The sequence below is a fragment of the Taeniopygia guttata genome, chromosome 6, assembly GCF_048771995.1.
Source record: "Taeniopygia guttata chromosome 6, bTaeGut7.mat, whole genome shotgun sequence".
In the NCBI taxonomy this organism is placed as follows: domain Eukaryota; kingdom Metazoa; phylum Chordata; class Aves; order Passeriformes; family Estrildidae; genus Taeniopygia; species Taeniopygia guttata.
The window spans coordinates 31,436,842-31,461,782 of record NC_133031.1 but is presented as its reverse complement, the minus strand read 5'-3'; the positions used below and the strand labels follow the sequence as shown (position 1 = coordinate 31,461,782).

Genomic DNA, 24,941 nt, shown 5'->3' with positions numbered 1-24,941 from the left:
CTTTGAAAGTTATTTTGCATAGCAGGTGGCACTGCTACGCACAATCCTCCACAGCTTTTCTCTCCTGTAGCTTCAGAAAAACATTCAGCTTTCAGAGCCATTCCACGTTGTGGTTACTTTCTTTGTAATACAAGTTCTATACCGCAGCAGTTGTGTCTGTAAGTACCGGAAGATTTTTCTCTGATTAAATAATTCTTGAGGGAGAAATTGCTTCCTGGAAACCAGAGCCTTAGCACAGAGATGAGGTTCCTAAGGAGCATCTGCCCTGCTTGTTGTTTGAACTCTTCTGTGCAAGCACTGATGTAAACAGACCAGATTATGCTCAGTTCTAAGTGCACTTCACATCCCTGCCCAGCCTCCCACTAATGATCATCATAAGGACAATGCAAACATCTCAACAAGGCTGATGGCCGGTGGAAGACAGAGTTTCTATTATACAGAATGTTTTTAATGCTACAAGCACCTCCTCTCTCCAGAGGACAAATGAAGGCATGTGTCTAAGTGCCCACTTTGTGAAGCACCATTCACTGCAGCAGCACTGGATATTGCTGTTTCTGCTGCACCTCAGGATGAGACTGATCAGTGGGATTTACCTTCATGGGAGACTCCACAGGGAGCACTGACTGTGTTTGGTGAGTTATTTTTATAGAGGTGCCTGAATGAAAAGGGCAGATCTTGAAGAGCTCAAGTATGAGTTGCACTGGAAATCAGCACATGCACCCAACAGCTCTACTGCTCCTCTTATCTAATATCTGTATGTACCTCGAGATATGTGGAGTCACCCACAGCGTTGCCCTGTGGGACAAAAGCATGACTCCAGCAGGCTGATATGGTCCTGTATAGTTTCAAATATTTAATTCTTGCAAGGGCAAACCTATTTATCAAAAGAGTTACGACAGCTCTGTCTGGAGTTTGGAAATCCCACGGAGCTGCCCAGTGTTCGTGAGCGGCGCAGCTCCCTCAGGCTCCACGATCCTGGCAAGCAGAGGCTGGCTCAGCCAGCTCCCACAGGAGCAGGGACAGCCCAGCAGTGTGTGTGCTGTGCCACAGGGTTATTCCAGCTCGGCTGTGCATTAGAGCATGGGTTATTCCAGCTCGGTGTGCCTGTGCATTGAAATGCACCACGTATTAAACGTGGTGAGCGCAGGGAGTGGGGATTGCTGCCGGCTCTACAATAATAATGTGTGTGTCTGACTACACATCTACATGGAGAGCAGTGATTCTGACTCCATGCCTGTTGGGAAGACCAATGCAGTTTGTTTTTTTCCCCTTCAATATTCTTATGTTAACTAAAAAAGCCCCTCTCATTTCAAATAAATCTGACTCACTGTGGTGCACTAAAGACATGGAAGGAGGTGTGTTCCCTAGCATGCACTAGCACTACTTTGAAAAACAAATTCAAAGTGATTGGTCCTCACTGCATCTCTCTTTTCTGGTGCATTTTTTAAGCCTGATTAAACCCCTGATATGTGACAAAGGGGTCTGAGATGGATGGCCCCTTTCATGGATGTGGCTCCCCATGTGCTGCCAGAGCAAGTAACACTGCACTGAAAGTCCATCAGTTGGCTTCTGCAAAGCCCACTGCAGCATCTGGACTCTTACCTCATGACTGCTTCACAGCTGTCAGTATCTTCATTCTCATGTCACCTGGATCAACTGGTTCACAAAACCAACAAAACAATTAGGAAGAGGTAGATTTATTTATATTCATTTTCTCTTGTGTTGACACAAGTCCTTTAATTGCAAGCTATGTCCCCACCTGATTTAATGGAACAGTCAGGTTCTCTGTGAGGGAGGGAGAAGGAAACAGGAGACATGTAAATCTGTTCCACTGCTTATCTGACTCTATTCACTCTTGTAAAATGGTGCTGAAATACGTGGAGTCAAAGACAGGTTGGCAGGGAAGGAATGCAGGGAAGGAACACAGATCTCTTTTGCTGGCCTAAATATCCTAATTCAACATTTGAAGGAGAAAAAGGAAAATTTATTCTGAGTCATATGCAGAAGCAACCAGTATTGTAAAGAAAAAAAAAAAAAAGAGAGGCTACAAAAAAAATTGTCATATTCTGAAAAATGTGCTTTAAAAATGTGCTTTAAAATTTCCATCTGAAGTTATTCAGGAGAGGCTCCTAAAAACCTAAAAGTGCTGAACATCAGGGTGAAGCAGGGCTGGCAGCCATCTTTCCTTTATGGGAAAAGCGAGGTTTGTAAATGAAACGCCAACACCGAGCGAGACCCAAATGCATCAGTGTAATAGGAACAGGGAAGCAGCGAGGCACAGTGTGATATTCTGAGCCACTTGAAGGATGAGTCATCGGCAGGGTGGGCTCGCACAGCTCCAGCCAGAAACACAGCAGCAACACACCCAGTTTATCCTGGCTCCGGAGAAAAACCGCTCGGCCTCAGCACGGCCGCCTCCACAGAGAAGGACAAGACCCCCATGGACCAAATGTCAGAAAGGCTTTTGCCTATACTTATCAATTGGAAACATACCCTAACAGCAGCTATCTCCTAAATCCATGTTCTAACACTTAATTAATGCAGTAAAGCCCGTTCATGATTAGCCCTAAGCTGGATTGTGTTTGGGATTGCTTCTGGAACTTATTGCTCTGAACAGGCAAATTCTGTCTCCTCCTGCTGAGCTTGGGTATCAGCAGGTGGGAGCACACAGGCCTGTGAGAGCATTTGCAGGCAGCTGGAATATTTTCCAGCGGCCCTGTGTGCAAGGACAGAGGCTGCCATCTACCAACAGCCACGGGGTGATGCATCGTGTTGCCTAAGCCATTCTTGCTTTGGTTTAGATAAAAATGTTTACACCTCTGTTGATTTTTCCCATTTCCCAGCCTCTTTTCAGCTATTTCATCCAGGTAGAGGACAAATGATTGTTACAGCATTTGAGCACATGGAATAACATAAACTTCTAGAAGATGAGCAGATTTTATTCTTAAGCAAGCAGATATATGTATCCCATACTCTGCACAGAATTTGCCACTCAGTGATCCACAGCAGCAGTTCTGATTTGGGATTTGCTTACCCCTTTTATCAAGTATAGAGAGAAACAGCTACTTGTCCCCTAAAATTTTGTTGTATGAACGATGATCGTTCAAAGAGCTCTTTAAAATCTAACACAAAACAATAATGGAAACAACACACAAGCATTATCTGTATTTTTTTATCAACCCATCTTGTAGTTTTTCACCAGAAAGCCATAGTTAACTATTCTCAGATAGGAAAAGAGAGGCAGAAAATGGGAGCAGGCAGATAAGTATCCTAACTAAAGGAACATTCACATCTCTCATTATCTATTCAAGTGCCTTATGGACTACTCTGCACCTTGTATACCAACTTCTCCTTAAAGCCTGCTGAAATCCCTGGGGAGTCTTTCACCAACTTCACATGTCAATTTGAATCAGACTTAAAGACAGCAAAGGAGACAACCAACAAGATTTGGGAAAAGATGTGCACATGGTATCACTCGGTAGATTGATTTTGAACTTTGGATATCAATAAGAACCAGGTTTAGCAGCTGCTTGAGCCTGTGCCAGGGCCAGAGCTGAGGAAAAAGGAACAATTTTATCAGGTGCACTTTGGCAGTGACAAGGTCCATCTTCAGATTGCAGGGATGCTCATTTTGCAAAAGCAAAATGGAAAATAACCCCCATTAAATGGTAGTAGTTGAAGCTTTTGCACAGAAGTCTGAGAAGCTGAATTACACTGCCTCCATGACAAAGCATGAGCAATATTTCCCCACCTGCAAGCCAAGAGTTTAAACAAAGAGTTTCAAACAAATACAACTTTCCGGGGATGGGGGGAAGGGCATTGGTTTAGAATACATCAGCTTAGAAGTTTTGTGAATAATCATCTGTGGATGAGACAGCCATCCTCAGGAAATCTGAGCAACAGCCCTTTTCTGGCTGCCACACCTGAGGGAAAGGAACCCTGCCACTCCTGGGCACTGGTCTGGGCGAGCACATCTCTGTGCCAGGTTTCTGACACAAACGCAGCCATGCCGTCCTGCACTGCTCTGGAAAGAAGCAGCCCAGCTAATGGCTGATGGGTTTGCTGCTCTCCACCTACAGCCACTGCTCACAGGTGTCCCAGGCTCAGCTTCGCTGCTCACCGCTCTGCCTGCAGCCCTCAGCAGCAGCACAAAGACCTCCCACACCTCCACCCTGGTCACAGTCTCCACAATCCCTCCTTCCCTCCCCTGATCCAAGGCTGCAGACTAGGGCACAGTTCACCCACACTCTACCTGACATACTTCCTAACGTGCAAATTGTTTACTCCCTTCCACTTTCAGTTTTGAGTAGATAACATTATTCTGGCTGCTCTGCTAGGAATTACTTTCTTTTTGAGAAGATTTTCAGAGCCACATTTCCAACTGTCACTGGCTACGTTTGCATTAATAAATTCAAGGTACCACTGACTGAAATCTGCCATGATGTTAAGTGCCCAGAAAGGTCTCAGCATACTTTTGGACAACACCAACTAATACCACCCCAAACAATTCCTAGGCATAGTAGGGAGTTAATACCAGCTAGTAATCAACCCTAACAGGCAGGTTGAACACAATCCTCTCTCTTTTGAAGGCTCAGAGGTTCACTGTTACAGAGGTGACTGGACCATGCAGATGGATCAGTACCAGGAATAAGTTCAGAAGCACAGATTTAGCATCCATTGAGTTCATCCCAGAGGTAGCTGACATTTCTCTGGCTGCCTTTGGCTTTGCCCCCCAGTGCTGATGGTTAAGCTTATCCTGCTGGAAGATAAGCTTCTATAGTGCACAAGGTCCACCTTTTCTAAAATGTTGTGGATATTAATAAATATATGAGACTAGAAGCTATTAAAACCCAGAAGGGAAACTGGGTTCAGCTTGGTTTAATTGTTTAGATGAAGGAACACAAAGAAAGAAGCTAGGAGCTGTGAAGATGGTGAAGGGTCTTGAGGGGATGCTGCATGAGGAGCGGCTGAGAGCACCTGGTCTGTTCAGCCTGGAGAACAGGAGACTGAGGGGACAAGACATTGCAGTCTACAACTTTGTGAGAGGAAGAGGAGGGGCAGACACTGATCTCTGCTTTGTAGTGATCAGTGACAGGACCTAAGGGAACAGCCTGAAGTTGTGTCAGGAGAGGTTTAGGGTGCGTATTAGAAAAACCACCAGGTTTTAGAAAAAACAGAGGGTGATTGAGTGGTGGAACAAGTACCCCAGGGAAGTGGGCACAGCATCAAGCCTGGCAGAATTCAAGAAGCGTTTAGACAAAGCTCTCAGGCACATGGTGTGACTCCTGTGGCGTCCTGTGCAGGGCCAGGAGATGGACTTGGATGACCTTTGTGTATTCCTTCCAACTGAGATATTCTGTGATTCTGTAACGATAATCCAAGTGAGTTCAACAAAGTCAGAGCCAGTTGTAAGCGTGTATGCGGAAGGTTTCTGAGCACCAGGCGGGCTGCATCAGCACACAGCAAACACCTCTCACCCCAGCGAGGCCGGGCACAGCGCCGGGCACACGGCACTGGTGAGGTGAGTGTGAAAAATGCGTATTTTATGATTGGCTTTTCGCAAATATTACATTGAATATTATATGTGTAAAGTTAGAATGTTATGCTGAATTAATTCTCTTAAGCAGTGTGTTAAATATAGTTTTATGTTCTAACATAATGTTAAAATAGAGACTATGTATGTGGTGGGAGGTTTTTTTTTTTAGGAATGAGATACTCACTTCAAGGAACACCTAAATCTTCCAGAGAAGAGGAATTTATGGTTTTCTTATTAGAAGAAGCTAATTTCTTCAGGCCTTGCTCAGACTCGAAGACACCATGGGGATTAAAAGAAACAGTTAACATACAACAGAGAGAGTTCTTGTTTTAAATAGAATGTATGCATAACCATGAAGGATATATAAATATGTAACAAGCTATTGCTTTTAAGATTATTCCTTTGTTCCCAAAGTATCCTTTTCGTGACTTAGTGTCTGAGAGCATCCGGACGTCTGTAATTCTATGCTTTTTATTGTCTTGCAATTGTCCTAACTCTAAACTTTATTACTCGAATTATATTACTATTTTAATAACCATTTTATTATTATTAAACTTTTAACATTTTAAAAACCAAGTGATTGGCGTTTTTCACGTCGGGAAGAACCGCTTCGCAAAAGGGGTGATCAGATTGGAATGGGCTGCCCGGGGCGGTGCTGGAGTCACGGTCCCTGAAGCTGTTTAAGGAAAGACTGAAATCTCCGTGCCATGGTTTGCTTGACGCGGTGATGCTCGAGCATAGGTCGGACTGCACGCTCCGGCAAGCCTTTCCCAAGGCGATCGATTCCGTGATTCCGTGACTCCGTGATTCCCTAACTCCGTGATTCCGTGATTCCGTGATTCCCTAACTCCGTGATTCCCTAACTCCGTGATTCCGTGACTCCGCGATTCCGTGCCTGCGCCTCCCTCACCGCCCCTCAGGGGCTCCCGCCCGCTCCGCTCCGCCCCGCCCCGCCCGCCGCTCGACATGGCCGCCGCGCTGGGCCGGCTGCTCCGCGCCGCGGTGAGTGAGGCACAGCCCGCGGGCCTGCCCGCCCGCCCGGCCCGCCCTGACCCTCCCTGTCCCCGCAGGTGCCCGTGGCTGCCGCCGCCGGGAGGAGAGGGACGGCACGGCCCCCGGCCTGCGCCCGCCGGCCCTTCAGCCTCGGTAAGTGCGGGAGCACGGGCGGGGAAGGCGCCCCGGGAGCGCCCCCGGGCCCGGCCCGCAGCTCCGCGTTCTCCCCTCCGCAGGCTCCTGGCGGCTCGCCGCGGCCGTGACCCAGCACGCCCCGGCCTTCAAGGGAACGGCCGTCGTCAACGGAGAGTTCAAGGAGCTGAGCCTGGATGATTTCAAGGGGAAATACCTGGTTCTCTTCTTCTACCCCCTGGACTTGTGAGTGTGGTTTCTCCCTTTCCCCATGGGCCTTCTGTCCTGCTGAAGGTCATCAAAACGCTGCCGGTCGTTCGGGTTTTGTTCGATTTGAGCCAGTCTTGCAGGGCAGATGTGCCTGTTTCTAGACCGTGAGTGATAAGGTTGGGGGCACATGGGCATTGTGTGTTAAAGCAGTGGATAGGGTGGCTGGAGAGCATCTTCTAGCTGCAGGGCCTGCATCAGGACGTGGCTGTGGTTCCTCGTACAGTCAATCCCAGGGGCGAGGGCATTGCCTTGCAATTTGGGACTGCCTTGGAAGCTCTGTCCTTGAAGAAGCAAGGCCAGCAGAACTGCAGCTAAACAGCTTCAGGGCAAAACATTTTAAGATGGGGGTCAGTCTGCTCAGAAGACTTGAATTTCCAAAAGTATATTGGTGCATGTGGGCACATGGAGAAGGGTTTAACCTTCATACCTTCCAAAAACCCTGTCCAGAGAGTCTCTAGCAGAGACGGTTTCTCCATCCTTGTTAAGGAATCTGTCTAGAACTCAGAGATGGTAACTGGTGTACCAGCTGTGTGGCTGTGACTGTTGGTTTGAGACTGAAATTAACCTTGAGCAGGAAACATGGCTAAAATTATCAGTGTAAAGAAAACGTTCTCCTTCATTAGTGCCTAGAAACAGACATGAGAGTCTTCTCTAGAGAAGATGACAGAATTATTACAGCCTGATCTGCCTTCCCACCAGCACCTTTGTCTGCCCCACGGAGATTGTGGCTTTCAGCAACAAAGCAAAAGAATTTCGTGATGTGAACTGTGAAGTGGTGGCAGTTTCGGTAGACTCACATTTTACTCATCTGGCCTGGATAAACACACCACGAAAGGTAGGAATTGAGAGTCTTTTTGGGGCTTTCTGTGTTGGTTTGGTTTCTTTTCACAGGAGCTCCAGAGAAGAGAAGTTGAATAAATAATTGTGCCAACGTTGATTTTTAGTAATTTCCTAAAGTCGTATGCAATCGACTCTACATTTGATCAAATAATTCTGACCTCTGTCTTTTGTTTTCTTTTTCGTAATTATCTGGCTTGGGTTTTTAACTTGTTTTGCTGTAATCATAGCCTTGTTGGTAACATTGTATCCTTGTGCATTTATCTCGAAAGACAACTGCTCAGTTTACATGTTACTGTCCCAAAGCGGCTGTGACCGCTGATAATGCACAAAAACTATCACAGAAAAGGAGCAGCAGCTGTTCAGTCATTACTGTTAACAATTACCCAATAATGGTGGCTTCAGGTTGGAAGCAGAGGAACCACCAGTTTATTGGAACACTTGTATCATTAATTCTCACTTTCTGAAAGGGTTCCACTCTTGCAGTACAAATGGAGGTTTTTGACTTTCTTTAGGGAGAGAAAGTGATAAAGACAGTGTTTTACTGGAGAAGAGCCTCTTTCAGCTACATATAAAAATACCTGCTTTTGGGGGCATAAAGCATCTCCCTGGTTTAGGTGACTGTAGAGAAGCACAAGTGTCCCAGGAAGGTGCAGAAGCACTTGTGCCATCAGTCCCAGCCTGTGTGGACAGCAGTGTGCAGTAGTGCTGCCTTCTGGCACCACTGGAACATGCAGGGGAGGGTTGAGTTTGCTGCATATAATGCACCTTAGCTGAGCTTGTCAACAGTATTTTTTTTTCTGCATGCTTTGTTCAAAGCTCAGCAATGTGACTGTGGCCTGACTTCCCAGCTTTATCCCAAAGGTGTTCAGGGTATGTCAGATGTGCACAGTATTTTACAGATGCACAGACAAGTTGGAAAGGACCCACAAGGATCATCGAGCCCAACTCAAAACACCCTGCACAGGGTGGAAAGAATTCCATGGGGGCACAGGCAGGAAACTGACACCCAGAGAAGCAGAAACCTTGGTTTGTCTGACATCTGTGCTCAAAGCTCTGTGTAGGGAACTCTGTGGCAGACAAGTGTTTGCAGGATCAGTGGCTGAGATTACACAGTGATTCACTGATGATGCCAAGAATAGCAAAGCTAACAAACTCCAGCCTTGTTTCGAGGTTAGAGAGATTATCTCTCTTGCAGTCTCAGTATGTGGCAAAACTGAAAGAAATCTTGTTTGACTCTTCAAATAGTATTTAAATTGATTTGTGAGAGGCAAAACAAAAAAAACCATGTACACTGAACAGAGCGGCAGAACTCTGACATACTTAGTGTGTTGGTAAGAGCATTGTGTTTGGAATCATAGAATTATTGAGGTTGGAAAAGACCTCTAGGATCATGAAGTCTCATCATGATGATGAGATGATGAACTCACTACCACCATATCACCATGTTCACCACTAACCATGTCCTCAAGTGGCACATCCACGTGGTTTTGTCCATGCCCTGGGAAGCCTGTTTCAATACCTGGCAATCCTTTCCATGAAGAAATTTTTGATAATATTTGATATAAACTTCCCCTGGTGCGATTTGACATAATTTCCTTTTGTCCTGTCCCTTGTTACCTGGGAAAAGAGCCTTACCCCACCTAGCTGCACCCACTTTTAAGTAGTTGTAGGGAGTGACAAGATCACCCCTGAACCTCCTTTTCTCCAGGCTAAATATCCTCAGCTCCCTCAGCTGTTCCTCATCAGATGTGTGCTCCAAAGTTTGTTTGTTCACAGGTTTGGTTCCCTTCCCTCCCCACCATGTTCATCCTATTTAATTCTGAACACTTAAATATGCAGTAGAATTTTTTCTATTCAAAGCTCCTGAATAGGATACAAAGGAAGTTTTTCTGGAAACATATGGCTGTTGCCATTGGTAGCTTCTTACCACTGAAATCAGCAATTCTAAAATGCTCAGTGCAAAAGAAATTTCACTTTCTAAAGAAATAAACTGTTCCTGACTACTTCAAAACAAACAAACAAAGCAAACCCAAACAACACCAGACACAGCTGGTTCCTTTGGTGGAGCAGATGCGTTGGTTGTGTGTTGTTGTTACTGTGCCCTCAAGAACATGGAATCCAGCAGCTCAGGAAGGATGATCCTGTGGAGCATTTTGTAACCAGGTGAAATCTTTCTCTGTTCTCTAGAGCGGCGGTTTGGGCAAAATGAATATTCCAGTTCTGTCAGACCTCACAAAACAGATCTCCCGTGATTATGGGGTGCTGCTAGATGGACCTGGCATAGCACTGAGGTAAGGCTTGACTGCTGTGCTGTGACACAGCCCAGTCTAACCAACATAAGGCACACTGTTCCCTCCTGTGGCAAAGTGGCATCAAGTGAAGACTCTGAGATGTCTTCTGCTGCAGGATGGCTGGATCCATGAAAAAAGGCACCTGGCCTTTCTGGCTGTGAAGCTGAGAATGGCTCCAGGCCTCTCTGAAAATGTGTGAGGGAAAAGCTCTTCTGCTTTGAGAGAGGGGGAGAACTCCATGTCCCTAAGGAAAAGGAGCAGCATAGAAGGGCAATTTCTGATAATTTTTTTCCATAGTAGTCCCTGAGAAACAGTGGATTGGGTAGGAATCTTCTGGAGACCTTCAGTTCCTGATCTCTTTGGATCAGGAACTTTTGGCATTTATCTACTGAGAGATGAAATTAATTAGTATGGTAAGATTGGGACTTTGGTTTTCACAAATACTTGTATGCAACGGGATTTAATTCAGTAGCATAATGCACAAGCAGCTCTTCACTCAGCACCTACAGATTTGACCAGAAAGACTTGGTCAGGATGCCATCTTTCAGTTTTGAAGTACAGATGAAACACTGAGTTCTCCTTTTGCTCTCTCTGCCTGGATTGAATAGTCTCCATACATACTTTGTAATTTCACAGTACCACAGCAGTGGATCACTTTGCTAACAAACAAGATGCCAAAAGCTGCAGTTCCCTCCTAACTGATGCATGTCACTAGGAGTAACTACCTTGCTGAAATTATGCACCCAGTTCCTTGTGTTTGGCCTTGGAAATTGATTTATCTTCCCTGAACTGTTGCTGCATTGCAGAGGTCTGTTCATCATTGACCCGAACGGGGTCATCAAACACCTGAGCGTCAACGACCTGCCCGTGGGGCGCAGCGTGGACGAGACGCTGCGCCTGGTCAAGGCCTTCCAGTTTGTGGAGACACACGGAGAGGTGTGCCCAGCCAACTGGACTCCAAACTCCCCAACGGTGAGTCCTGCTCAGGGCTGAGTGTAATCCTGCTGGAGATAGCCCCTGGCCTGGTTGTGCTTGCCTGGAGGGCTGGGATCCACTCGGATGTGAGGTCTGTGCCTGTTGTCTGAACACAAAACTCTTACTGGCTGGGCCAGTTCAGTGTTTGTCTGATAGTAAGTGTGGGATGCCTGTGAAGAAAGTTACTGGTTTCCTTTTAAGAGATGCAAATTGTGTTCAAAATTCCAAATTTGACTTGGACTCTCCATTAACTGAGTTCAGATTTTTTACTTACTTAATGCATTGTAATTTAACAGGAAAAATCTGGTTTATACTTAAAATTTTCAAGTGCGAGTTGTACATGATCTAGGCTTTTGTCTTTCAACCTAGTGCAGAAACAGATTACTATTTTTATAAAGTATGCCTGGATTTGCTTGGATTAAGTGTCAAATCTGTATTTTTTTATCATACCTGTTCCAAGTAATAACTTAACTTTTTTTTCTTGACAGATCAAACCAAGCCCAGAAGGTTCCAAAGAATATTTTGAAAAAGTGAATAAATAAACACTCAAATATGTTCGAGTGAATGTCACCACTGAAGACATTAGGAAAACAGCTGTAATTGTAAAAATTAATAATAATAATAAAAGCTCTCATTTTCTCATGTTTAAGAAGAAATTAAATGCTGAAATATTTACTGATTCCCTTGTCTTGCTTTAAGAAGGGTAAAACTAAGGCTTTAACCCTGCCTTCTGCAACTTCAGTTTCATGGATTTCTGTGGCCATTAATCATCTTCCCGAATGTGATGAGTACACAAGTTACAGTTGCCTTCCACTGGCTTTTTCCTTTTTCTTTAACTAGTTTTGGACCAGAAGAATGTGCTGCATTTTGTTTTCTCACACAATGTAAAAGTCTGTCAGAAAAGAAATTTGAAACAAGGATAGAATTTTGATACATGGTTTGTTTTTAATGAATTTTGCAGAGGAAGACATGAATGTAACAAGTAACAATAATTTAAAACTCATTGGTTTTGTGTGTAAATGCACTAAAACATGGAATGAATGTAAATATGTGCCATTTAAAAAAAGAGTGCAGCTACTCAGGAGCACTAACAAGCATGAACTTTAATTTTGTTTGGGAGATGGTAAAAACTTGAACCCTCACAGTGCACTTGTTGGAGCTTAATGACAAGTTTTCCTTCACTTGAATTTGGTTGGCTCTTGTACTGCTTGAAGCTGATGTAGCACATCTCTAGCTGTAATAAAGTAATCTGAACGTAGCCTAGCAGCAGGTGTGGTGCTTTGCTTTTCTCTGCCTTTCTCCTATGCCCCGTTTCTCTGTCTGGAAGGACCTGGATGTCTTCAGTGCCTCAGCAGCTCTATCCTGCACCTTTGTTCACAGCAGTTCACAGCTGCCGTGGGGAGCAGCCTGTGGACACAAAGTCCTGGGGGGCTGCACAGATCAATGCAGCACCCTGTGTTTCTGTTTGTGAAAAATGCCAATCGCTTGGTTTTTAAAATTTTAAAAGTTTAATAATAATAAAATGGTTATAAAAACAGTAATACAATTAGAGTAATAAAATTTAGAGTTAGGGCAATTACAAGACAGTAAAAAGCAAAGAATTACGGACGTCTGGATGCTCTCTAAGTCACGAAAAGCATACCTTGTGAACAAAGGAATAACCTTAAAAACAATAGCCTGTTGCATATTCATATATCCTTCATGGTTATGGATATATTCTATTTAAAAGAAGAACTCTCTTGTATGTCAACTGTTTCTTTTAATCCCCATGGTGTCTTCGAGTGAGCAAGGCCTGAAGAAAATATCTTCTTCTGATAAGAAAACACTTAATTCCTCTTCTCTAGAGGATTTAGTTATTCCTCGAAGCAAGTATCTCATTCCTTAAAAAAAAAACCCTTCACATAGCAGTTCCTATTTTAACATTATGTTGGAACCTGAAACTATATTTAACACGTTACTTAAGAGAATTAATACAGCATAACTTTCTAACATTACACATATAATATTCATGGTAACATTTGCGAAAATGCAATCATAAAATACGCATTTTTAACACTGTTTATCTCTTCTGTTCCGCTGAGGTGTCTGAGTCCTGAGTTAGCTTTATAATGCGGATCAATGCTCCAATGTAACAAAGGATGAAAAAATGAGACTGAAGCGGTGCCGCTGCTGATACTCCGGCTTCCACTAGTTGCAAATCTTTCCAGCGCGCTGTTTGGTTGTTTTGTGACATGTAACCGCGTGTTTTTCCCAGTTAACCCGTTATTTGCCGCACCAAAGCGGCCGGACTGTGCCCGACCTTCACCCGGCCCGGCCTTCTCCTCCCGCCGCCATCCCGCGGAGGGCGCGGCGGCTCCTCCACAGCCCGGCTCCTCCGCAGCCCGGCTCCTCCGCAGCCCCGCTCCTCCGCAGCCGCGCTCCTCGGCTCTGCCTTGCGGGGGGAAGCCGCTGGGAAGGGAAAAGCCCGTGGGGCCTTGCCTTGCCCGGAAGCCGCCGGGAAGGGAAAAGCCCGTGGGGCCTTGCCTGGCCTTGCCGGGAAGCCGCTGGAAGGGAAAAGGCCTCGGATCCCTCCCCAGCTGCGGGCGGAGCGTGCGGCCCCGGGCCCGGCCCGGCTGCGCTTCCGGCGCCGCGGCTCCATGGACGCCAACCTGCGGTTCTGGAGGGCCGAGGGGCAGGTGGGCACAGCTTAGGGAAGGCTCGGGGCGTGCTTAGGGAAGGGCCGAAATAAATAACGCCTCCAACCTGTCTCCCTCAGTCTTTCTTCCAGAGGTTTCTCCTCTGGGCGGACGCCTTGGATCCGCTGCTGCTCCTCAAGTCCCCCGTGAGTACCGGGGAGGGTCGGGATGAGCGAGCGGCCGCGGGGGTTGTGAATTCGTGAGGGATGTGGCGCTGCGGGTGATGTTCCGCGGCCTAAAGGCTGCAGGAGAGCTGGGGAGGGCCTTGGGACAAGGGCACGGAGCGAGGGAGCTGCTTTAAGCTGCCAGAGAGGAGGTTTAGATTGTGTAGCTGAAGGAAATTCCTCCCTGTGAGGGTGGGAGGCCCTGGGTGCACAGAGGAGCTGTGGCTGCCCCTGGATCCCTGCAGTGCCCGAGGCTGGACAGGGCTTGGGTTGAAGGTTTCCCTGCCGTGACACTGGGTGGGATTTAAGGTCCCTTCCAACCCAAAGCATCCCTCAGTTCTACCATAAACACTGTACACTTCTAGATCTGATTGCATAAACCAAGGGACGTTTCTAGGCACAACCATCTCAGCAGCCCTGCCCAGACCATGGCTGCTGTGCCTGCACTTGAATTATCCCCATAGTTTAAAAGTTCCTGTGATTGTGAATTCATTGTGTCTAGGAGTGTTCTTGCTTTCACTGCAAGGAACAGATGCATCATTAGCTTCTAGGTTTGTATTTGTGGTGTTTTATAGCTGATATATTGCACTTAAAATATTGAAATCTGAGAGGTTTTGTTTTGGTTTGGTTTTTTTTGTTTTTGTTTTTTTTCTCTCTCAAATACAGAATACAGGTTGTTAATACAAATCAATGAGAAGACCCCAAGTGAGCCCATACAGAATAATCAGGTATTTTGGACTGCAGTTAAAGTTTTAACATAAGTGTTTAGCCATATTTAATTGTTGTTTTATGGTTTAAAATACCTACTAGTTTTAACTTTTTTGAATTAATCTTCTGTTCTGCCCGAGTGTGTGCTTTGGTGCTGTTACAGAGCTCATGGGATGGGAAAGCTTTATATTAAACAGGGAGTATATGGAGAGAAATTTTAGGGGAAGAATATAATTGAAGGTATATATAAATATATACATTTTGTTTAAAAGGAAGTGATTAGAAAAAGACATAGAATAAATTTAGAAAGAAGATTTTACCTAGCCTCTTCTGAAATTTAATTACTAACCTAATTTTCCAACTGTTGTAGACCAAACAAGCCTTCTTGCTAAGCCTGGTAAGTTTACAAAATATTTAGATGATTTTTTTTTTCCTTATTTGAGTATGCCAAAGATGTTCTAATTTGCTTTTTTTTTTTTTCCCTTTTTAAGTCCAGCGTACATCCTGACACAGACAAGATAATTCCTGTTTTGTTTAGACCTCCAGGTAGGTTTCCTTAAGTGAAATTTGTGTGTGACTGAAGCATTGGGGGGGAATAGCTCATGGTGAACAGCTGCTGTGATACCACAGTGACACTCTTCTCCACACAGAAGAACAAGCAGGCTCTTCTGTTAGTTGCATTGGTATATGTGTTGAAGATTTATTTATTTATTCCTATGGTCCTGCTGAGGAACTTCTCCCTGGGATAATCTGCTCATCTAGATGGAAACACTCTGATTAGTCTCTACTTCTTGTTGCTACAGAATGAGTTCCCAAATCCCTCCCCATTTAACTGTCTGCTGTAATTTAAGTTTTTCCCTTGATGACTGTGGCTGCTGGATGAATTTACATTCTGGTGACAGATCAGGTGTGCCTGGGGTTTGTTTAGGCAGCACAGGCTGTTAATCAGAGATAACCACACTGAGGCTATGTGCTCATTATCTCCTGTGACCACTCACAACTGTGGCAGCTTTTGTTATACCTCTCTTTTTGAACAGAGAGCTGAACTTGTGTTCAGTTATTTCATTTCCAAGCAGCCCTGGGGAGAGGAGTTCATGAGGGCTCCTTTTGTCTGTGAAATCTGAGCAGGGATTGTGGCTTCCCAAGCCAGGAGTGAGAGATAAAGCTTAGGGCTGAAGTTAATGGTGGTGCTGGGGTTTGTGGGCAGTGTTTCACTTGGAGATGGAAATAGGGGAGGTTAGGGGGATTTTCTGCTCAAGACCATCCATCTACACTCACAGATGTTATTTTTACTGAAATCAAGTTTTCTTTCTTTTTAGCTTTCATGCCCATAACTCTTCCCTTGGTGAGTAATTGTGACAGATGCCAGTGTGCACCCAGCAAAGCTTCCATTTTCCATAGCCAGGGTTAGAGGGAGGGAATAGAAGTTTTGGGGCTTTATTGTAGCTTCAGCACAAGCTGTTGGAAAAACATCTGTTTTATGGGAAGTGCTGAGTAACCTGGAAATCAAGCCCTCAAAGAATCTCCCTGGAAGTCCAAAACTGTTAGTTACCCCTCTCCAGCAGCATTCCAAGAGATTGTGTGTGAAGGACAGCTTTCTGAAGCAAGGTGAGATCACTCAGCAATGAGAGCAAGGCCTGTTCAGCCTGAAAAATCTGGAACTGCAGTGGGAAGGGGTTGGAGCCTTGTGTTCTCTGTCTCACACCCAGAATATTATTTTTTCCTATGTAGATGGTGCATTTGCAAGTAGGAAATGGTGTTGTCAGTAAATTACCAAAGATAGAAAAATAAACTCTTGCTACTGTGCTCAAAAATGGCACAATTTTGTTTCATAAAATTTGTAGCTGTAATCATGTGCTTATTCATTAATTTAGATTATTTGGGTTGGCCTATGAGTGTACATCCTGAGATATGTCATTCCATACAGACATTACAGCCTGAACTTACATGGCACTGCTAGAAAGTACAGTGAAAGTCTTGATGGATGTTAAATTCATTAATAGTAGTAAAAAAAATAATAGAAATACTTATTTTTGATATTTACGGTTTAATGCACTCTCCTAGATGTGGTTAGAGTCACTGCTGGCATTAATAATAAATGGTTGATTCACTAATATTAAATGAATTACTGATCCTTCTCTAAGTCTTTGGAAATTCTCAGCCTTCCTCTTTTTCAATATTTTGTATTCTTATCTTGATTGACTCTGTTTTTTGAAAGTTTTCCACACCTTGAGCTTGAAACTTCAAGAAAGGTTGTGTTTTATTAAAGCTGAAGTTCTTATTCACTGTCTGAATTTGAGAAGAAGCTGGGAATTAATTCCTAAAACCTTTGCTCTTATATCAGTTAGATCTAAGTATTCATATCCCCAGCAAAACCAATCTGATCCTTTCTCAATCATTTCTTTAATTAGACTTTTGTTACCTTAGTTTTTTTATTTGCATCTATTTAAGTTTCACAGGCACAAATGCATTTTTGTTTTGGGTAAGAAAGCGCCTTTCTGCAATATTCTTGGACACAATGTTTTACTACTATATGTCTGTATTTTATACATGTCTGTGTGCTTTCTATTGAACAGAAAAATGAGCATGCCACCTCCAACAAGAGAATGTGGCAGCCTGCAACCAAGGCTGATGGCCTTGGGCACTGGCTGGAGCCTTTGACACTGCTGCCAGTGGTACCTCAGCAGTTCTGGTGCTCCTGCACCAAAAACCTCTACACTCTTCAAACCTCATTTCCTTGTGCATTTTTCCTCTTAGGTCATCGTTTCATCTGTTCAGCGCCACGCAAGGCATTCTTTTTTTTGGCAGGTAATTGCCTCTTCCTTTCTACTTTTGCGGGTCTTCTAGTCTCAATCCTGAATTCAATTTTTCTTACAATCTCTTGTTTCTGCAGTTTGTGTTTCACACATACACCACAGCATTCACTCTGATAAATGGAAATGGCACACCAAAGGCTGAAGTGAGTGTTGATTTTTATTTTTGTAATCATCTTCAATGTGCAGATGCCATTTTGAACTTGATTTGCACATATTTTACAATGTATTTATGCAGTGTGTTTTTTCTGTCCTTAGGAATACTCACTTCAGCAAAAGCAGCTCTTGCTTGGTTTGGGAGCCATTTCCTATTCAGCCTGTGTTGGTGTAAGTATTTGTTCAATGATTGCTTTCCTAACAAGCTCTCCTGAGAAGGAGTAGGCACCAAGTGCCAGATATCCTTCAGGGTATCCACAGTGCCAGATATCCTTCAGGCCTGTGCTCTGGTGCCCTGCTCTGATATCCTGCCACAGAACTGTTCAGAGTAAGAATACTTTCTGACCATCTGTCAGCCATGATTTTGCTTGGCTTCCCCTGATGCTTCCTCTTGTGTCAATTTCTTTGTTGTTTTGCAGGCTTAGCAAACAGGTAGTGAGAGGAACTGGCCAGTGTTTACAAACACACAGTGAGCCACTGGGGTGTTGTAGCTGATTTTTGATGTGGTGCCCTGGAAGAGATCTAACTCCAAACTAGTGGTGAGGTCTGCAAGCAGCAGCACTGGACAGTGTTTGCTCAGATCCCAGGAACAGCATCGCCATTAATACACCGCAGGGATGCAGGGAAATTAGTCTTCCAGAAGGGAGCTGACCCTGTGCCCTCTGCTGGGATAGGAGTTTGTGGTTTCTGGAGCTTGCTACCTCAGAATGAGCTCAGGTATCAACATGACACTCGTCACAAGTGTAGATGTCTCTGTAATGCCTCTCCTCACCCCCCACACAAAGCAGTGATTTTAGAAGCTTCTGGCAGAAAAATGTGATTTTTCTTGCTTCTGTTAGAGGGAGTTTCACCTCTGCCCACTGCAGGGCAAAACAGCTGGTCAGGATTGCTCAGGGCTTACAGAAGTCTGGGGAGGCAGCCCTGCCTGTGGGGCATCGTGGAAGTGCTTCCCTTTGTCCCTTAAAGGGAGTCTCTGAGGGCAGCTGGCCATTTATTCCTAAATGAAACTTCCTGCAAGTGTATAATGGGAATATAGAATTAGGCTGAAACTGCAGAGAAGCAGGAAAAATACAGAAGTAAACCAGATTTCCTGTTTGGGGGAGAGAGAAGTGTGTGACACAATGCAGTTGGACGAATGTCCAAGGAATATTAGTCAGAGGTAATTATTTTCTTTTTTCTGTCTTTGTATTCACAGTGCTACTGTCCTCAACATAATAATGTTGAATGCTTTTTTTATCACAATGTTTTGTGTTCTTATCTAAAAAAGTGATTACAAGCACCTTCATTAACTAGAAAAGGCGTGTATTTTGTTCGAATGTTAAACCAAGGCATTTGTTTAATTTCATAGATGGTAACTAAGTCACAGATTGATTTTCCTAACCTGTTACACTGAAATGCTGCCCATTTTTTCAATGGCCTGTTTCCTCTCCATGCCTTAGGCTCTCCCTCTTGCCTTTGTGAATCGTTTTGCTTTGAAGAGCTCATTAATGCAACTTGTCGTCAGAAAACTGCTGCCTGCTCCTCTGCTTGGTGAGTAGGAGCAAACTGTGCATGGTGCAGCTGGCCTGAGGGCCATTTGCCTGTCTGACTGTAGAGTTCTCTTGCCTTTGCACAGGTGTGGTCTCTGTTTCTTCTCTGGCTGCCTTTGCTGGCCCCTCCTTTCAGTGGGAGACAACTCTCACTGTGCATGTCCCCAGCCTCACTGGATTCTTGCTGGTTTTAGTTTCAGAGCTGCAGAGCACTCTTGTGAGCTTTGTACACATACCTGAAAGCACCAGGACACGTCAGGAGGGCAGTAGCAGTGGCACTGACTGACCTGGTGTGGCAGATCAGTGACACCAGAGTGCGACATCTCTCTGGGAGTGCAGAAAGGGAGACGTGTTCCAGCAGGGTGTTATTAATCCTGCAAGGAAACTGGGACTCAGTTCATTACTGCAACAGTTCTACTGGCATGGTGAAGTTGCACAAGGACAAGTTTAACTATTTAATGTAATTAATTGTATTTCTATTGCCGTTATAGAAATTTTTGACCTTTCTTAGGGGAAAAATGATCAAATTAAAATGCATCGTCTCCTCTGTTTTCAAGTTATGTGAGATGACTATTCAGATCTTTCTGAGGTCTTTCTTACTTTAGAGGTTTCTGACTTATTTCCTTTCAAGCAGGTGTTAAATGTGCTTCCACTTTCTTAAATGTAGCGAAAAGGCTAGGGGTAATTGATTAATGTAAGTCCAGCATTTGCAGAGTGTCCTCTGATACACTGGTGTCTTTATTGAATAGCCCTACCAAGAACTAATAAAAAGAGCAATCTCTTCTTTCAAGCAAGGTCAGATTGACAATCTATGCCCTTCCTTTCAAAGCAGGATGCAACCTTTTCTGAAACTCTGTTCCTTTCAGGATTTTGTCTTCTGTGCTGGACTTTATGCTGAGCAGGACAAAACCTAACCACAACAGAAATCCCTCTACTTTCTGTTACTAGAAAGTACTCATGGTTTGAGCTGGATGGAAATGATTTTAAAGCTCTGAATCCATAATGACAAAGCATCTTTTAGGACTTGCAGTGTCTCTCAAGCTTCTGAAATAAAGATTCAGAGTAGATTTTCATTGGGGAGTGTTTTTTTTAAGCTGTCGGGTTATTCAGATGTGAACTGTTGAACTGGAAATGTAAAATGCACATCCTTATGAATGTTACTGCTGAGGCAATCCTTTGGGATCTATTAAAGCAAAATCCCCTTTAACCCTGCAGGTTTGACAAGTGCATTTACTGTGGCAATGGTGAGAAGCCCGGAGTTTGAGAATGGGATAGAAGTGATGGACAGGAATGGCAAGGTTATAGGAGTGTCTAAGAAGGCTGGTGAGAAGGTAGGTGAGGAGGACTTTTTTGATTGCCTTTCATTCCCTGCTAAGAGCAGAATGTGATGCTGAGAGTAGCTAGGGTTGGATATATTGAATAAGGAATCCCACAGCAGGTGCTGAATCTTTGGGCAGGCTTGGATTATGTCTCTGGAACCAGGTTCCACATCTTCAGTGTCATCAAGGGCTGGCTGCCTCCCCAGACCAATATACCAAGGACCAGAGACACTGGCACAGACACTTCTGTTTTCTCTGGTCACCTCCAGAAGGAGATAAGACTCTTGGATCTTCTGATGGGACACCTCAGAGAAAAGCCCTGTATTGTGGAAACAACTGCATGAGCATAAGGATTTGGTGACAGCTGGAGAGAGAACTTCAGATTTAACACAGGGTAGTTAGGATGCCCAGAAGGTATAACCAATTGTATGAAGTTCAGCTTTAAAACTGACAACTTTAAAAAGGAAGTCTTAGCAGGAAATCTCATCAGCAGTTTCACTTGCCTTTTAAGGAATTTGTCAGTCATAAGCAGAGTATTTGCCTGTTAATTTCCATTTAAGAAATAATTCCTCTTGTTATCCCTCATTAACCTGTTGCTTTAAACTCCAGAGTGTAAACCAAAAAAGCACCCAGGGAAGCAAGCAGTGTTTGAAGCTGCCCAGAGCACTTTTAACAACATTTGTTTTGTTCTCTCCCTGAAGGCCGTTATGGAAACAGCAATGTCCAGAGCAGTCTTGTTTGGGACAACGTTCTTCCTGCCAGAAGTGCTCATGTACTGTGTGCAGAGGTGAGAGGCACTGCAAGGGGCTGGGGGTGCCTGGGCAGTGGTACTCTGGGTTTCAGTCTGCCTGGTACCATTTGCCAGGTTTTTCCTTGGGTTGGCAGTATTGCTTGCCTTGGTGGCAGTGATGATGTGGGAAGTTGCTGCTGTTCAGCTGCTGTGATTCTTTGAGATCATTAAGTGAATCTGGTTATGTCTGAACCTATGCTCCAAGGTTTGTAGGAATGACGTTTTCCTCTCTGCACCCATGCAGGAAACATGTTTGTGCTCTCCTGACAGATTCTTTTCTAGCACCTACTTACCTCCAGTTCCCTAACTTAAGATTTGAGTTTCAATGTCTGTATTGAGGTTGTTCTTAGCTTGATTTTGTATTTTTGAAGAGGTAATGTGGCACTTGAATTTGCAATTAAAGCTGGATCCCTACTTCCAAATAGTTTTCCACCTGTTGTAAAACATGTTCTTGCTTTTCAACTTTTTAAATCCCTGTATCCTAAGAAGAATGCATTGTATGCTTTGTGAGAAGGATCTTAGCCTGCCCTGAACTTTTGGTCATGATCTTTTGTCATGTAAATAGTACAGGTAGGGATCATCTCTGTCAGGTAATTTTTGATATTGCCTTAAGGGATTCCTGTTAGCAGGAGACAAATGCAGATGTAAAATAAAATCTTAAATATATATGTCAAGTAATAAATTTTTGCACAAGGCAAAATAGGGCTGCCACAGGAACTAAATGTGTAAAGAAAGAGGGTGAGGCAGGAAAAATCTTAAGGGACTGAGACACTTTAATGCACTAATGTACTTTCTCTCCTTTTGTCACTTTGATCTTGCTGCTTTTCCAAGTCTGAGCTTGGAAAATGCTGCAGGCAAGCACAAAACAAAGGGAAAGCACAGGAAGTTGAGAGTAAGAACATAGGAAATGAAGTAAGGAAACATCTTTAGGAAACATAAGCCTAGATTATTACTAATTTCAGTAAAATAGTAGCTAATGCTCTTTGTGTCACTGTCAGGTTATTTTTCAATATACTGACATACTTCTTTCAATGTCTTGGACAGAGCAAGATTTGTTAAAAACCCTCGTGCTTTGGGTCCCGTGAGGATGTTTGTGATTATGTCAGTCCTAGCAGGGATGCTGCCAGTCTCCTTTAGTATGTTCCCACAGTGTGGGGAGGTAAGTCCTTTCACAGGAATTGATTTAAGATTATTGTGACATTAAATCAGCCTTTCAGAACTATGGCCAGCAGGCTGAAGGCCACATATAAAAAAAAAATCAACAGGATTAACGTGGTACATCTAAAATGAGGCAGCAGAGAGGCTTCTTGTGAAGGCCTATGTACCAGGGAGAGGCTCATAGGACTTTTGAGGTCTGAGTTGCATTTTGTGTTATTTATATGTACCCTTTTCAATGTAGATTTAACAGATTTTCACAACAGTCTGAAGCAAGCAAGGTCAGGAGAACTAACTCTTGCAATTTTCAGTGGTTTCTTTTATTTGTCTAAACTTTCTGGCGTTTTAGTTCTTTGGTTTTTTTTAAGATTTCTTAATCTCTTATTACAACAAAGCAAACTGAACATAAATGAGGGGACTTTTGAGGAATTTTGTACTGAGATTAGGGCTGATTGATGCCCTTTGGGCTTCCCAATGGCTCAGCCCAAAGCAGAAGTTCTATCTGTCACCCATACATATTTACAGCTGGATTTGGTGATCTTAAAAGGTCTCTTCACACCTAAATGATTCTGTGATTCTACAGTGAACAGAGATAATGTCACTATTTAAAAAAAATTTATTTCTTCCCGTATGTGTGCACATGTAGAAAATGTTGGAGGAGAAATAAAAAAGCCCCAAAACAATAACAAAAAAAAAAACCACCAAAACCAACAGTCCTTCAAATCTCCAAATAAACAAAGAGCAAGTCCTAAATCCTGAATGCTGTACTTGAATTTGTGCAAAGTGCAATGCAGTGACAAGAACTTAACATCCACTTCCCAGGCTGTGGTGGTGCTGATTCCCTTTTCTCCTACATTGCAGATAAAGCGAGCAGACCTTGAACCAGAAATTCTGTCATCTACAGAAGAAACAGAGTTCTTCTACAACAGGGGAATTTAGAGCCTGGCTTTTATATAGAAATGTGTGCTCTGATCCAAGTGAATTCTGAATGCACCACTGGCATTTGTGACTGAATTGTGGTTCTGTGGTGGCAAAGGTGCCAGATCTGGTGTACAATGGTGTGGCCTGTAAAGAGGCAGAACTCTGCAACGTGGCTTTGCCAGCCCCAGCCTGGAGGCACACAGACACACCTCACCTGATGCTGAGAAGTGCTAGAAATGCACTGTAACACAGCCTTTGTCACAACCTGTGTTCTGTGCTTCCTCAGATGATTGAGTTCTTAATTAAATTACTGTTGAGTACATAAGTTTGTTCTGCTGCTGCAGCTTTTGGTGTGCTTCTTTCCAGGAACTCAGCTGGTGAAGGCTTTGACATCAGCACTCCTGTGGGTAGTCTAGCTGGTTCTTCTCAGAACACTTTGATGTTTTCAGTGATCTAACAATGCTCCTTTTGAGGATGAGATGTGAGTGTGGCAGCCCTTGAAGTGATATTAGACAAAGCAACCCTGATGGCAATAGAATATTGGCAATAGAATATTGGCTTAATTTAGTTGTTTAAAAGGTGTTCAGATGGGTGACCAACTTGACTACCAGTTAATTCCTGGTTTTTTAAACATCCTTGAAGAAGTTTCAGTCTGGCTTGATGGCCCTTGAGCTTTAGAACTTGGTTTTTTAGACTGAAGCCATAAGGAGATCCCATGTTTTCCGACCTTGTGGTGGACAATGAGGAACACTTTTGCAGGTTGGCCGTGTTTATCCTAAGAAAGTTCTTTTGACATTCCATCATTTTTGCATGATGATCAGTGAGGTGATAACGTTTTGCTGATCCTATGAAATTATTCAGGGACCCTCAGCTGCCTGTGAAGAGCTGCAGAAAGAACTTACAGGAGACCCTGTGATTGCGACATCTTCAGTGATTTTTGAGCCGCCTCTTCTACAACCCCTGCCTATAGTTATGTGAGGTGCTGCTAAGGCTGTGTGACACAGATGGAAATGCACTAAATAATACAAAATTATATATGTGAAAGTGATTATCACAAGTGCAGCCTCCAAAGTGTGCCATTATTTATCTTCTGTAGGGCACAATATGCAGGTCACGGCTCTCCTGTTGCTGGAGGATTGGATTTCTTTTCAGTGTGAGGAAAACAATGGTTGCCCAATCCAATCCATCCTACAGGAAGAGAGCAGCATAGAGCAAAGCAAGGAAGAATAGCAGGCCTGGGCTCTTGCAAGAAGAGATTCCTGCTGTGCTTTTGGCACTGAACAAAAGCAGGAAGTTGGGGGTTGAGTTTAATTTCTTGTTTGAGTTCAGCCTTTTTAAAGTCTCCCTTTAACAACTTACTAGAGGGGAAGGTCAGACAAGGGAAGACAAGCGAGGAGCAGCAGCACATCCTAAGGACTTGGAACTGGAGTGGAACATGCTGTAAAGCTGTTCCAGGAAGACCATATGGATACTGTCTGTAATTGGCAGAGTTTGCACTACTCCACTGGAGGACTGCAGTGAATTTTTAAAGGGAAAGGATTGTTTACACCTACTGAACTCTGCAGGCTCACTCAGCCTCTGTGGGTGATGTTCTTCAGTACGTGGTAAAATCTCTTCAGGGTTTAGAAGATAATTGTGTTGTGTCAGATCAAAGGGTCTGCTGAGCCAAGTGTC

General features: G+C 43.9%; 2 protein-coding genes across 2 annotated transcripts; both read left to right on the top strand.

The window, feature by feature from the left end:
* Nucleotides 1-6,388: 6,388 nt before the first annotated feature.
* PRDX3 (peroxiredoxin 3) lies at nt 6,389-12,295 on the top strand. The gene is made up of 7 exons (XM_030276532.4): nt 6,389-6,538; nt 6,607-6,682; nt 6,766-6,907; nt 7,631-7,766; nt 9,959-10,062; nt 10,869-11,034; nt 11,526-12,295. Exons 1-7 carry the CDS (start codon nt 6,503-6,505, stop codon nt 11,577-11,579), a joined length of 714 nt encoding a protein of 237 aa, XP_030132392.3. The 5' UTR covers nt 6,389-6,502; the 3' UTR covers nt 11,580-12,295.
* Nucleotides 12,296-13,551: 1,256 nt separating this feature from the next.
* SFXN4 (sideroflexin 4) lies at nt 13,552-23,592 on the top strand. Its single transcript, XM_072931302.1, has 14 exons — nt 13,552-13,712; nt 13,793-13,874; nt 14,543-14,604; nt 14,955-14,981; nt 15,076-15,130; nt 15,904-15,929; nt 17,342-17,392; nt 17,478-17,543; nt 17,656-17,724; nt 18,993-19,083; nt 20,298-20,413; nt 21,103-21,188; nt 22,236-22,350; nt 23,208-23,592. Exons 1-14 carry the CDS (start codon nt 13,674-13,676, stop codon nt 23,283-23,285), a joined length of 963 nt encoding a protein of 320 aa, XP_072787403.1. The 5' UTR covers nt 13,552-13,673; the 3' UTR covers nt 23,286-23,592.
* The last annotated feature ends 1,349 nt before the right edge of the window (nt 23,593-24,941 follow it).

What these genes read in the sequence shown, in the direction of transcription:
- SFXN4 (XM_072931302.1), top strand. Translation starts at nt 13,674, where the DNA reads ATGGACGCCAACCTGCGGTTCTGGAGGGCCGAGGGGCAG. An exon ending in GGCATTCTTTTTTTTGGCAG is followed by an intron (nt 17,393 to 17,477) that starts GTAATTGCCTCT and finishes TTGTTTCTGCAG; the next exon opens with TTTGTGTTTCACACATACAC. An exon ending in CTCATGTACTGTGTGCAGAG is followed by an intron (nt 21,189 to 22,235) that starts GTGAGAGGCACT and finishes TGTCTTGGACAG; the next exon opens with AGCAAGATTTGTTAAAAACC.
- PRDX3 (XM_030276532.4), top strand. Translation starts at nt 6,503, where the DNA reads ATGGCCGCCGCGCTGGGCCGGCTGCTCCGCGCCGCG. An exon ending in TTCTTCTACCCCCTGGACTT is followed by an intron (nt 6,908 to 7,630) that starts GTGAGTGTGGTT and finishes CCTTCCCACCAG; the next exon opens with CACCTTTGTCTGCCCCACGG. An exon ending in GGACCTGGCATAGCACTGAG is followed by an intron (nt 10,063 to 10,868) that starts GTAAGGCTTGAC and finishes GCTGCATTGCAG; the next exon opens with AGGTCTGTTCATCATTGACC.